At 31.4% G+C, this 14085-nt stretch overlaps 1 protein-coding gene across 1 annotated transcript; it reads right to left on the bottom strand.

Annotated features, from left to right (window-relative positions):
• Positions 1 to 305: 305 nt before the first annotated feature.
• Positions 306 to 12950, bottom strand: LOC125067760 (clavesin-2-like). The gene is made up of 6 exons (XM_047676510.1): positions 12536 to 12950; positions 5693 to 5842; positions 5297 to 5391; positions 4391 to 4532; positions 2143 to 2336; positions 306 to 1359 (listed from the first exon to the last, which is right to left on the bottom strand). Exons 2-6 carry the CDS (start codon positions 5832 to 5834, stop codon positions 1060 to 1062), a joined length of 873 nt encoding a protein of 290 aa, XP_047532466.1. The 5' UTR covers positions 5835 to 5842; positions 12536 to 12950; the 3' UTR covers positions 306 to 1059.
• Between the last annotated feature and the right edge of the window lie 1135 nt (positions 12951 to 14085).

Raw genomic sequence — 14085 nt, 5'->3', positions numbered from 1 at the left:
TAAAATACGTTCAAATACTATTTGTATGTATAAAAACATTTATACTTAATTCATTATAACATAGTTAAAAATATAGCCCATTTTTGGTTCATGTAGTTACTGAAACGAATAAGATTATTTGCTGGTATGTTATCAGTACGAAAAAGTTCGTAAATTTAGTGTTACAATTGATTTACACATATGTTATGAATAAACACATAATATCTTAATAATTAAAAATCAAGGTAATAATTATTTTATATAAACATAATACCTATTTACGAATTGTTTTTAATAGGTACTTGTTATAACTTGTACTGTTGAAATTGTATGTCATAATTTATAACTATTAATAATAAACTATAATTTTATTGCTTCGACTGCTGACACAATGGTTATTTTATTTATTAAGATTTAAAACAGAGATTCTAGATCGAAATGCTATCAGCAGTTTCACCAACATCGTGATTATCTGATTATAAATAATTGTACTGTAAAGATTTGTATTTCTTTTGTTATTTATTAATATCACCATTTTTTATCCTTATTAATATTATAAATGCGAATGTAACTCTGTTAACTCTTCACGCTTATACCGCTGAACCGGTTTAGATGACATTTGGTATGGATTTAATTTGGGGTAAAATGGGGGGAATTATGCACTATAAGTAGAGTTTTATAAATGTCGTGCGGGTAAAGCCACAAGCTCAGCTAGATTACTTTAAAATGGATGTTCGGTTATGTAATTGTGATTAATAGTCCTCGACAGTTTCGACTGCGAAAAGCGTACTTTGATAATTTAGATTTTTATACTATACACTGTGTTGTAGTATCTCGCCTCGGCGCTAGATGGCGCTGTTACACATCAACTTGTACACCATTAAGCCGATCGTGATGACAGTTGGTTTATATATGTACACAGGCAGGATATCTGTCGGTTTTGTTTGTATATACAATAAAAATAAAATAATAGTTAATTTAAAAAAAAATACAAAGTATGATTTTGATTAGGTAATAGAATATTCGAAACCACGATTACATATTTGAAGAAAAAACCCATGAAATTTAGACAAGTACTAATTACTTTTTCACAGTAAAACCTAATTCTCTTAACTCTTGAACCATAAAATCGTCCTTGTATCTGTCAAGTTTTCTGACCCACTCCTCGAATGTTATTACATGTCTACATCTCCCACCGTATTCGGGGGGAAGATATTCAGGGTCGATATGTTTATGGAGGGAGGACATGTCGTAGCCGTGAAAGTGCAGGCGGTCCCAAGCAGCTGCTGGTATAAACTGCTTGAACACGTAGAAGAAGGTATTCAAAATCCAGTTATACCTGATGACGTGAAGCGCGTGGATTGGTATTGGGAACGACACCTGGAAATAATAGAACATTATTTTATTATTAGTATATTTTATAATTAATAAGCTTAAATGCCATATACCATGTAGTACATATATTTTATTATTATTATAAGTAATTAAATTTTGTAAGGAATAAGGCCTTCGCTTTAGAAATTATTTGAATTTCGAACGAATAGTCGTTATAATAGGTAAAGGATAACTTATAACTTATGTCCGTAATTTTTAAAACAGTCTTGCGTTGATTTGAATCTTAATATATAATACTATAGAAAATACACGACAAAAACATTTACATAAAGAGAATCGCACAAAAAAAATTAATCGTGTTTTGTCATTGGTTTTATTAGTGCTGCATTTTTATCCCTTTGAGGTAAGCACAACTATTCATCTTAATATTTAATATACTTTCAATAGGTATATAATTTTTAGGGTACAATTATTCTAATACCTGATAAAATTGTGAGTTTATTAGCAGATTAATTGTATTCGAATTTTCGAAGTAGACATAAAACAATATAAAAATCTATTTAAGCGACCATCATCATCCTCTTGTCCTTATCCCAATTTTATTTGGGATCGGCGCAGCATTTCTTCTTCGCAGCATACTTTTTTGTCTGACGTCATCTCACAATTAACATTCTTTCTAAATTATCGTCTTTCACACAATCCATCCATCGTTTCTTAGGTCGTCCCCAACCTCCACATCCATTCACGTCCATGCACAAGCCCTTCCTCACAACATGGTCCTCATTCCTCCACCGAATTTAAACGACCGTTGACACTAAAAACACTCACCCCCATTAGACTGACGATCTGGTGCGCAATAGTAGGTGTTAGATGCCTAACATGACGTATGCTAAGACCTTCTAAATCAACTATTATAGTAACACCCAGGATTTGTAGCTTTGGCTGCAAGGCGGCCACTTCGTCCATAACAAGAGCACAGCGCACTACGTCTTCTATTGGAACTGTATCCGTATCCCATCGACCTGTAAATTTAGAGAGTACTTCTATTAGGTGAAGCAATACTTTGTATTATCGTGTTCCGGTTTGAAGGGTGAGTGAGCCAGAGTAACTTTAGGCACACGGAAAATAACGTCATAATGTCCAAGGTTGGTGGCGCATTGGCTATGTATATGTATGGTTCATATTTATTACAACGCTGTTGTCTATGGGCGGTGTTGTCTACTTAAAACCCGGTGATCCATACCGTCAATTACCTTTACCTTAAATTATATATTTTTTTTATAACAAAAAAAGAAGAAAATATTATTAAAACTTAACAATATCGATTATACATTGAAAGTCTGATGTGACTACATTGGGGTTTTATTGAACCCACAGCATTAAGAATCATCAAAATCTATTCATAAAGAAAAAAAAATGTATATCCAAAATTATGTATATTTACGCGAGAACCGCTTATTATGACGTCTTTTTTTTGCATTTATAAGCATGGCAGGAGTAAAAAATATATTATGATATATGATGAAGAGCGCCGGATTAAATATATAGTTTCATTCAGTGTTGAACAACGACAACAATTTAATATCGTACGAGTAACTATTCTATATATTTACACTTAATACCAAATCAAAAACAAAAAAATATATGTGGTTGACAAAATTATTTTGTCCAATTACACAGACCATCTCTTTTGTCAACTTCAAAAATAATTATAATGGTAGGTACCTACCTATTATAAAGTAACGTATTATGACGTAACTTTAGAAAGTATTGTTACCTTATATAAGTTTTTGTGCAATTGCTAACTGTGCTTAGCATTTTCGTCAATATCGCTTATCAAAATCGCTACGCTAAAGTATCGTAATTGCGATCTCTGATGTTATTTTTAATTTAATGTTCAGAAAACGTCTTAAGTAATAAAATTTATGCAAGAAACTATGAATTACATAGACTAATATCTTAGCAATTGTAATTTCAGTAGTTCGGGATGGCAAAATATAATTATGTTTTACAATGATGTTTCAATCTCTCTCTCTATTTTTACAATGCCTCACAATCATCCAATTGTTTTCCTTATGACAGCTCAATCATTTTTAAAATAAGAAATAGTGTTACATGCCAGTATGAAATGTTATTCCATGTAAATTAATATTAACTATTATTTTATAATATTTAATAATAATAATAATGTGATATTATTAATGATATAATTAATTATGATATCCTATGACGTAGCACCGTATTGGAAGCTAGGGCTAGTTTCTAACACAATATAAAGTTAAAATTCGCCCGTGGATTAGCAAAATATGACGTAGTATTTAGTAAGAGTAATCAAGTAATATATTATAATTTAGTTCTATGTATACTTCATAAATATTTCTTCTAAAAACGAATATCTTTAATCGCCTTGAAAAACTCCGTATATGGTTTGATCTAGGGACCGATTACAAGGAACCTAAAAACTAACGTTAATTCTTTCTCCTTTTCTGGCATTATATATTAGACATTTAAAAAAAAGGACTGTGCGGCCCCGTGAACTTAATATACAAATAAAGCCGTAAATAATACTCGAAGATGCGCACATGTATATGAATATATCAATTGATTTGCGTCAGTAGTTTTGTACCTTGTGTATATTAAACAAACAAAATAAATATTTAAAATAATTAATTTGAATTGAGTCTATTGATTTTATAGAGAATCTCAATATTTTTTGCGTAGAATTGCGAAAATCCAGAACACCCCGATTTTAAGACATTTTCTGCCTCGCACAACCACTCTGTGAAACCAGCTTACGCCGGCGGTTTTTCCGAACCGATACGACTTGGGAACCTCCAAGAAAAGAGCGCAACGCACCTACAAACCCCTCCGGTGTTACAGATGTCTATGAGCGGTGGTAATCACTTTCCATCAGATGAGCCTACTGCTCGTTTGCCCCCTATAACATTAAAGTATATACATAATTCTACTATGCTACCCAACAATTGCATTATTCCTCTAGCAAACCACCTAAATGTGGATGTGTAATAACGATGTAACTGTGTGTTGTATGTAGGCTTAGAGACAATTAGCTCACCAAATCTCATGAGTGTGATCCTGCCATTTACAGGACTATCTGGGAACGTCCCTGCATACACATCTTTGACACGATGTAATCCAAATGCATTGCAGTGATACAGATACAAGTTCTTGCGACGGAAATCTTCATAACGTACCATCTGAAAATTTTATCATATAACAAGATTTCGTAAGTTAAGTCGTACTCGGTTGACATTCTGCCTCTAGTACGGCATGTGAGAAATGCAGTTTGCTGACCAAATCGTAGTTATGAAGAAATTCAGCAGATATTAAATATTTTATCATACTTTTCGCGCCGGTATAAATATAAAAGCATTACGTAATCTACATTCCGTAATGTAAAATTGATCTATGGGAATAAGACGTTCACTTCACTTAAAACGGAGGCTCATCATTTTAATATGGTCCATCTTATGATGATCCCATTTAAAAATAATTGAATTGTGTTACGCAATAGAGGTTAAGAAATTCCCATTAACCATGCCTGTCAGATTTACAATACAAATGTTGAACAGTAATTTTCTTATTTCGTCGAGTGTTGAATGCTGGGAAAATTACCATAATAACAATCGCCATACTTAAGACTCCCTTCGTTCGAGAGGCATGTTTCCATGTCAAGGAATTTGTAACAGTCAGAGGAAATTGCGTTTATATTCTGTAATATTCGGTTTGAGTCATCAAATCGTTAAGAATAGACGCAAAATAGACGTCACTTATGCACGAGTAATTACCACAATAAAACTTTTAAGAATATATTTTGTTACATAAATCCTACTGAGATTTGTAATAGTTATGGAATACATAATAGAAAATACCCTAACGAATTAGAGATTTTTGTAATGTTGTTATTAAAAGTTATGTTATTTATTATTGTTGCAAAATGTTATTGAATCTTTATATTTACCAATTTATGCGCAAGAGCCGGTATAAATCTCCGACATCTTAGGAATCGAAGGAGATACGCGTCGTCAGTCCGGCGTGGGTTGCATTCGCCTCTCTCTGCAATACAGGGAAAAAATATTATTTACAAATATAATGTGCACTATGCGTTTATGTTTAATTTTATGAGATTTTAAGCAAAATTTAAAATTAAAATAAGTTAAAAATTCTAACTGTAACACTGATATTTTGTTGTGATATTCAGCAATGTATAATGTATCTGCTGTGGTGTTATAGCGCCCTAGTACACACAAGTTTTTTTTTTGCACAAAGTTATACAAAGATTAATTTTATAAATAAAAAAAACACATTAATAATGAAAATGAAGTAGAAAATTTATGATAATATCGTTACCACATACGGTATATCATATTCCTCAACTCTTCGATGACTATGTGTCTCGTCTTTGGGTCCTCATTACAATTGCGACGGGCACACTCTTCAAACTCCGGATCTTCAAATCTGCTTATCTCTGCTTGAAATGCGATCTCCAAAAAAGGCATCTTTGAATCTATTAAAATATTGGTAATAATTAAAATCACATCTTGCAGGCTTCTTGTGTATAATCACTTCTACAGGTAAATATCGAATCGATAGACTGATAGATTATCAAAATTAGTAAAATAAATAAATTAACAATATTTTTAATACCATTTTTGAATGATAATGGAATGGAAAAAGGAAAACAGCATTAAAATCCATTGCATAGTTTAAAAGATCTAATCGCACAATTTAATTGTTTTAGACCTTAAGACGACCGGAAGCGACTTAGTTTTATTCTATGTGGAGTTTATTATTAAAAACAATTAAACTAAATCGCTATAACCAATAACTCATAATAAGTGAAAAAAGTAGGCATAACAAAACATTTCAGTACCTTTAAGAAATAAATTGGAAAAAATTGTTGAAAAGATTTTTTTTTCGAAGGATCGAATGCATCAATTTGTTTTCCTCGAATTTACAATCACGATTATGGTCGAATTACAAAAACTGAGCGAGCACCTGTTTATTCAATTACTTACTCTATGTCTATACCATCAGTTGGAAAATAAACTTGTTCAAAGATTTCCATGCTAGTAAACTTAAAAGGTTCTCGACTCGACCTTTTTGTGCTTTCTCGCAGTTTGTTGATATTTTAGTTAGACATTGTTAATAGAGGAAAAGAGATGTGAAATTTAGACGCATACCATAAGGTGGTGCAGATAAATTAACAAGTTGATTTAATATTGTTTCTGTTCGTATTCTATGCATCGTTCATCTAATTGAGTTGAAACTGTGTTTAAACAGTTACTCTCAACACTTTCGTTTCTAACACTCAATCGTCGTATAAAGTAGATGGCATGCCAGTCGTTTATATATTTTTAAAAATATGCATATCAACGCATTCTGTCAAAATAACTGTAAAGGGCCAGTAGGTTATTCCACCACGCTGTATACATGATACGTGTGGCGGGATTTCATTCACAGTAAAATCCTAATATGGAATCTTAGCAAATTACCTCTCGCTCGTATACTACTTGTATCCATTATTACACGTATACAACATATTATATTTGAGTCAAGGAAACAGATGTATTCATTATTGAAATTCTCGTCTCATTGTTTCCGTAGATCACAGGTGATCGCGATTTGACAACAGTACTGATATGAATTAATTACTAAATGGGGTAATGATCCATCAGCGTCATTTTCTTCCAACTGAGATCAGTGCATCCTCCGATTAGCTGTCTTAACATTAAACAGGACCAATTTACTCCAGTTAACTTTTTAAAAAATCTATTGTTTCTTCGGTCTTCCCCTACTTTCTTCTTTTCGTCAATATTCATATTTAATATCTCTATTGTCAAATCATATTCATGCGTTCCCATTATATGTGTAAACAACGATACACAATTTCTCTCTAAGTTTGCTATCACTGGCGCTACTGTCAAGCTTCATGTATGTGTAGTCTTATCTTGTCTATTCTTAGTGATTTATGCGGCAATTGTCTTTAAATTGTATAGTACATTAATAATTTGTCGCATTTTAGTATCGTACATTATGACCATATATATTAAGAAGTAAATAGTTAGCATTGTGTGTATAATATATTTGTTGCAGTGCCAAGGTTTATAGTTGTAGGAGGTGACCATCAATTTCGTCATCAGTGGTCAATTTGTAATTCCGCCAATGTATTTAAAAAAAATAACAGTGATATATGGACAAATCTCCGTGATACTAAAAACAATTTACTACTAAATATGATAAAGGACTCATGGCAGTTGAGCATAGAATGACACAATGACTCAGATATCACAATGGCGATTTTTAATAGGATCCTTCATACCGTTACGTTGCTGATAATATTTTAAAAATGGTAATTTTAGTCGCGTATGTCAAAATGTTTGAAGAATATTACCTACTTATACAGTTTTATATATTTTATATGATGTATTTAATATCAATCATTAGTATATTGAATTATAAGACTACAATAGCGAAATTATTTTAATAGCGAAGGCAGAACAGATTAATGGAAGTTTAAAAATTAAACACGTACTTATATTTGTGGGAGAAAGTTTATAAAGTTGCTAAAGGAACGAAAAAAACACCGCAGAAAGTGACCCTTAACGCACTTTCTTGATATAATCGTTGCATTATAGTCGTGCAATTATTTAGCACAAAAAGAAATATCATGTTGTTTTAAAACAGTACACGTTCAAAATATTAAAGTCGAGATTTTTTTTTAATTAAATCTGCAGTTTGTAAATAAAATTATGTACAATATTCAATAAAGAAGTTTTTCCATCGTTACGGCTTATGTAGTAAAAGTACTTTAGAATGTAGATTTAATTGTGAACCATTGCAATGCAAACAGTATACACCTATGTAGGTAAGCCATTATAATCGTTTCCTTCTTTCGTTACGCAAAGAGATATTAAAAACTCATTACTAACTACGATTATTCAAACAGTGTACTAGTACATAGTTTATAGTTTCCTAGTATCGTTTGTTTGCCATTGTTTTAAATATATTGAGTATAACATTTTTTATTCGGGTTTTAAATGTGATCACGACAGGTCCATTGTCGAAATGGCGGTCGAGCAAAATAATAGGCAGTTGTGCATAAGCCAAATAAAATGTATGATTTTGGATAAATTGAGCTGGGTTAAAAATGTGATTAATTTCATTTTAATTTCTTATATTGTAGGAAAATTTATACCAATAAAAAAATATATAACGTGTCCAATCTGATCACGATCTTTGATTCAAATTGATTCAATTTAATTTGACGTAAATAGCGATCTCTACCGTAACGAGCATTTGATTACGAATTATTATTTTTAAAAATGATTATGGCTTTTCAAGTTTTCTTTGGTCTAACCGCAGTAGAGAAATTTATCAGTTTAGGTTACTGATATCAAAATACTATATATTCAATATAAAATAAGTTACACTTACATTGGAAAAATCGTCGATCTTCCATTCTTGTGTCATCGAATAATAAAATGATAACGCCATTAGGGGATTACGATAATTCTTACTTAAATTGTTTTTCATTTAAGACAAAATATACAGTAAAGCCTTTTTATTTTAAATCGATTTTTGTTGGCATGAATATTTTTTTTGTTAATATATACTCGTAGAGTCGAGATGGCCCAGTGGTTAGAACGTGCATCTTAACCGGTGATTTTGGGCTCAAACCCAGGCAGGCACCATTGAATTTTCATGTGCTTAATTTGTGTTTATAATTCATCTCGTGCTCGGCGGTGAAGGAAAACATCGTGAAGAAACCTGCATGAATCTAATTTCAACGAAATTCTGCCACATGTGTATTCCGCCAACCCGCATTGGAGCAGCGTGGTGAAATATGCTCCAAACCTTGTCCTCAAAGGGAGAGCAGGCCTTTAGCAGCTTTTACAGACTGCTAATGCTATACTCGTAACAAAAAAATGAGTGTAAGTAACTGTGGGTCCAGTAGCGATTAACATGACTTGACATGTATACGTTCTAAATCCAAGGTTTACTCTAGTCGGGTTAAGTGACTCAATGTTTGAGAGGAACGGATTTATACATAGCAGATAATATATTTTCATTAAATACTTCAAAACGATTGAATGATATTTCCGCGTATACAATTCATTTTGTGTTTTACGTGCTACAGTAAGAATTCGACAATATATCAGTAACATTAAATTATTTCACAGTAACTTTTGGGCCGCGCAATAATTATATACAAATGCAAAAAAAATGATAAAAAATACAACCAGTTATTTTTAATACAGACATAGATTAACGACTAAAATACCTACAACATAAAAACAACTTCATCAAGTTTTTAAATTAATATAAATAGCGATATAAAAAATATAATCGACTACATTTAACCTTTGAATTGATAACTATAAGATTAACTTTTCAAAAATAATAACTATATCTGAATTGAATGTTGAGCTATAAAACGGTACTACGATTTTTTGACTACTACTTTCACTTTGGGCCGTAACCGTAACGAACTATTGTGGAACAAAAAATAAACACGAAGAGGCTTACTTGACAACTGGCAGTACAGAATATTTTAGGCATTATTCAAAATGTTATTCTAATTGAATTCTATATCTTTGAATAAAATATTATCGTTGATCTTGTGGCTAGAAAATTTTACGGGTCTGATGAATACATTTGGTTTGTTTGGCGTCCTATGAGGCATGTCTAGGTGGCTGGCCTTTGTGCCTTGGTGGCAAGGATATGTGCAAGTCCGTCTGGGTACGTACCACCCACTCATCAAATGACATAATAAGGAATGGCTTTTATTTTTAACTGAATCTGTTAATTAAATGTCAAATCTTCCAACGTAAGCCTATAAGTACAACGCAATGAATCATCTGGCTGAAATTTTGCTCACGGCTATTGTGCTAGTAATTATAATATAGTATAATTAATCGCGTTAGTATATGGGACAAAAAAGGAGATCTAATCAAAAGTTTTTAATTAATTTATGCCTATTTATATAATTGATAATAAATAAAAAAAATTGTTATATTAAATTCGACGTTTAAATGAGCTATTCTATTGTATCAGAACTTTGTAGCCGACTGTACTTTCTCCCGGCAGCTTTTGGGGAAAATCCTTGTCTAAACTGTACGTTCTAACGTGTTTGGTAACATTTCAAGGTCCATAAATACTAAATTTATGCTACGCTGTTATCGCGTAATCATTACATATAAAAGGTTGTTAACAAATATAAAAATCTGTAATATTTTTATATTTACATTTTGTACGTATCGGAAATGTCATCTAAATTCAATTCTCACAAGAAAAATGTTTTTCACAAGAAAACGTTATGCTTCATGAGTAAAAATACGTAGAATTATAAAGTACAAAAAGCCTACTTATAATCTTTATAAAATGCAATATATTTAATTTTTTGCAATTAAAAACATACCACTGGCATTCATTTGCATACACATATGTATATTAAGACATCTATATTTTTGTAAGCAATTACCCGACAACACACGCGCGAACAATTGTATTTTGATATCACTATACCAGAACCTTCAGGCAAGTGACAACACAACAAACTCTACAAAGTATCAAGGTAAATAAACGATGCTTGAAAGCATTTAACACGAACAACAAGCATATGTTTTTGTTTACATGATATAAAAATAACGCTTAAAATAACGCTTTACTTGTATACCGCACTTTATAAGCGTCCGTGTGTTTTACGCGACACACGTAAAAACTTCTATATGTTTAGATATTACAATCACATTCGTGCATTAGCTGTTTTTGTGTGATCACACTAAAATAAATTGTAAATCCTCTCAAGTTTTAGCTTCGTCATTCTCTTAAGACGCATTAACGTACCATTTTTATTTAAACAAATCGATATATTTTTTAAGACACGACACGTACGTTGCTTGATTCGGAATGATTAATATATAAAAAAAAACCAGCTTGTTTAAATTGATTGAGAGCACCGCCCATAGAAAACGTTAAATTGTAAGTAGAAAAATCAAAACGCGTGTCGTAATTATCCACTATACGGTTCGGTTATCTACATATTTTTTTCAAATATGTAGGCGGACTGGCAAATGAGTCCCCGTTCATCCAAAGCATTCTATCCATCCACACTGTAAGATATATTAACTATCTGGGCCGGGCCGTAAGTTTAGGGGGCCCTGGGACAATACTACTTAGGGGCCCACGTAAGACATATCTAAACGTAGACTTGAATTAAATTAATTGAATGAGTTTGATTAATTGCAGAAATGCAAACCATACGATCTGCTTAATTTAATAAAGTTATGGATTCTTTCGCATTATTGTCAAGTTTTGACTTTGACTTGATTTAGCTATGGCCCCCTTGAGTCCTCGGGGTCCTGGACTGAAGATGTAGATCCGGCCCTGACTATCCTTTACATCGTTAATGCGCCACCAACCTTGGGAACTAATATGTTAACTCCATTGTTTCTCCTATCGTTAAACTGGGTCACTCAATTTCAAACCGGCACACAACAATGCTGAGTATTGCTGTTTGGCGGTACAACATTTCATGTGTGAGTGGTACCTAATCAGACGGGCTTGAACAAAGATTTCCACTAAGTAAGTTTGTATCACGATAATCTGAGTAACTACTAATACCAATTCGATTTAAGTAATTATTACTGTATTAGAGATAGCCTTCTTATTGAGGAACGGTTGAGGCCATATAACTTCAAGCTAAATATAATTTGAAGGCTTTGTTCACTATATACAACAAAAATTTATTTATATACATTATAAAATTCCTCTTATAAAATTTCCTTACGTTTTTATGTTGAACTTGGAACGTAATTACATCTCCATTATTTAATTAAAAATATCATTACGCTATGAAAAAAAATATATAAACAAAATAAAAAAAACATTTATAAATAAACAAAAAAAAAAAAACATTTATTTACAAATAAAAAATATAGATCAAAGAGCAGCCATGCAGTATATTAAAAATTAAAAAAAGTAAAAAGTCCGTCTGTACGCTTAGATCTTTTAAATTACGCAACCGATTTTAATGTAGTTTTCATCAACAGAGTGATTCAAGAGAAGAGCCAATCTTTTCTTTTTATGAGTGACTTCAATGTAAAAGTTATATATACATATATATATCTTTATTTTAGAGTATTATTATAGAGCCGGTGCGATAATTATATTAATATTAAACTAAGAGTTCACTTACCTGTGATTTACTGCAAGTCTAAATGTAATAAAACTGCTGTATGTATGAACAGTGTCAGCCAATGGATAACGAGTTAGGTAAGTACACGAAATATTAAAAAAATAATACAAAAAGATTTTAGTGCTCTTGTTTAGAGAATACTTTCTAATATCGTTACGATTAATATTTAGTATACGAAACAAACGATTTTTTGGAATAAAAGTTGCTTCGAAAACTTTACCCGCGAATTTTAGTTTTGAAATTGGAATGTGAGTTTAGAAACAGCTCAGCGTGGTATGTTTGTTCGAAATTTGAATTTTACATTATTCATTTAAGCACCTTTATGTTACTTTAATGTTTTTATCACGAAGTAAATGTTTTCTCACTGACAATGGACAGACGTGATGAGTCCTCGAGTCATTTTGATAAGAGCATTTCACAATGGGATGGAACTCTACATTTTCCTTTTTATGTTTTTTTTTTTTATATAAATAAACACACAATTCACTTTTTATTAATAAACGAAATAACTTTGACAATATTTTATCTGCACGTAATATTTAAATAACAACTCTGAAATAACTCACTGTTAAAAAAATCGACTGATAAACTTTTTTGTTTTGAAATACAGATAAAAAATGTTTTAGCCACGCACGCGAGTTATCGAGCGAGAGGTCGATAAGCGTTTAAATTAAATATGGGTAAAGTAGCCGAGAGTATACGACTGTCACAGAGTACAACGGAATAGAGAAATCGATGTCAGCCTTAATTGACTCATTAAAAAAAAAGGTTATTTAATGATAATATCATTTTATATCATGATCCTTTATGATATTGCTTAAAATATAATAAAAATCCGAATGCGAAAATTAAATTAATCAACAATAAATATACAAAGAAACTCCATTATTTATATAATTATGAAATAGAATACGTACGTCATGCAATTATATATATTTTTTTCAATAATTTAAATCCCATCTACAGATATAATAATAATAATAAACAAATATTAAGACATTTTAGTTATTGGTTTACGATTGTCTGCAAATTGTGTAATGAAAAAATAATATTTTGTTAGTTAATTATATCTATCTTTAATGTAATTTTACTGACTTTTGTTTAACACATAATATATTTTTCAGTTAGTTTAGTTTTAATAATAAGACAAAAAATATATATTAAATATCATGCCCTGTGTCAATAAAACAGATGAGGTGTTGTTCTCTTCTGGAGAAGAAGAGCTGCTGCATTTTTCGTAAAAACTATCGTCGTCGATTTCTTAACATCAGGGTAACATATTTATGAATCAAAACTATTTTGCGTCTCTTTCTAATTAGGCGCTAAGATTTATCCATTGTTGTTACATTTAACGGAAACAAAGAATCGTTTCGTCATCATCAAGTATCTAAAACTATTGTAATGATTCGTAAGTTGTTTTTAAAGTTACACTGTGCGATCGCCAAAACTGGTTTTGGTGCCTTGAACTTGCGCCTACGACGATGCATGAATTTAATATGCGTTCCATTTCACTTAACATCAGTGAGGCACAGTCATTATAAATAAGAACT

The sequence above is a fragment of the Vanessa atalanta genome, chromosome 12, assembly GCF_905147765.1.
Source record: "Vanessa atalanta chromosome 12, ilVanAtal1.2, whole genome shotgun sequence".
Classification (NCBI taxonomy): Eukaryota; Metazoa; Arthropoda; class Insecta; order Lepidoptera; family Nymphalidae; genus Vanessa; species Vanessa atalanta.
This window is presented reverse-complemented; position numbering and strand designations above follow the sequence as displayed.

Bases quoted from the DNA above. Each gene is read 5' to 3' on its own strand.
- LOC125067760 (XM_047676510.1), bottom strand. From the start codon at position 5,834: ATGCCTTTTTTGGAGATCGCATTTCAAGCAGAGATAAGCAGATTTGAA. The intron at 4,533-5,296 runs GTAAATATAAAG...TAAAATTTTCAG, and splicing joins CGGCTCTTGCGCATAAATTG to ATGGTACGTTATGAAGATTT. The intron at 2,337-4,390 runs GTGAGCTAATTG...CTAAATTTACAG, and splicing joins GATCACACTCATGAGATTTG to GTCGATGGGATACGGATACA.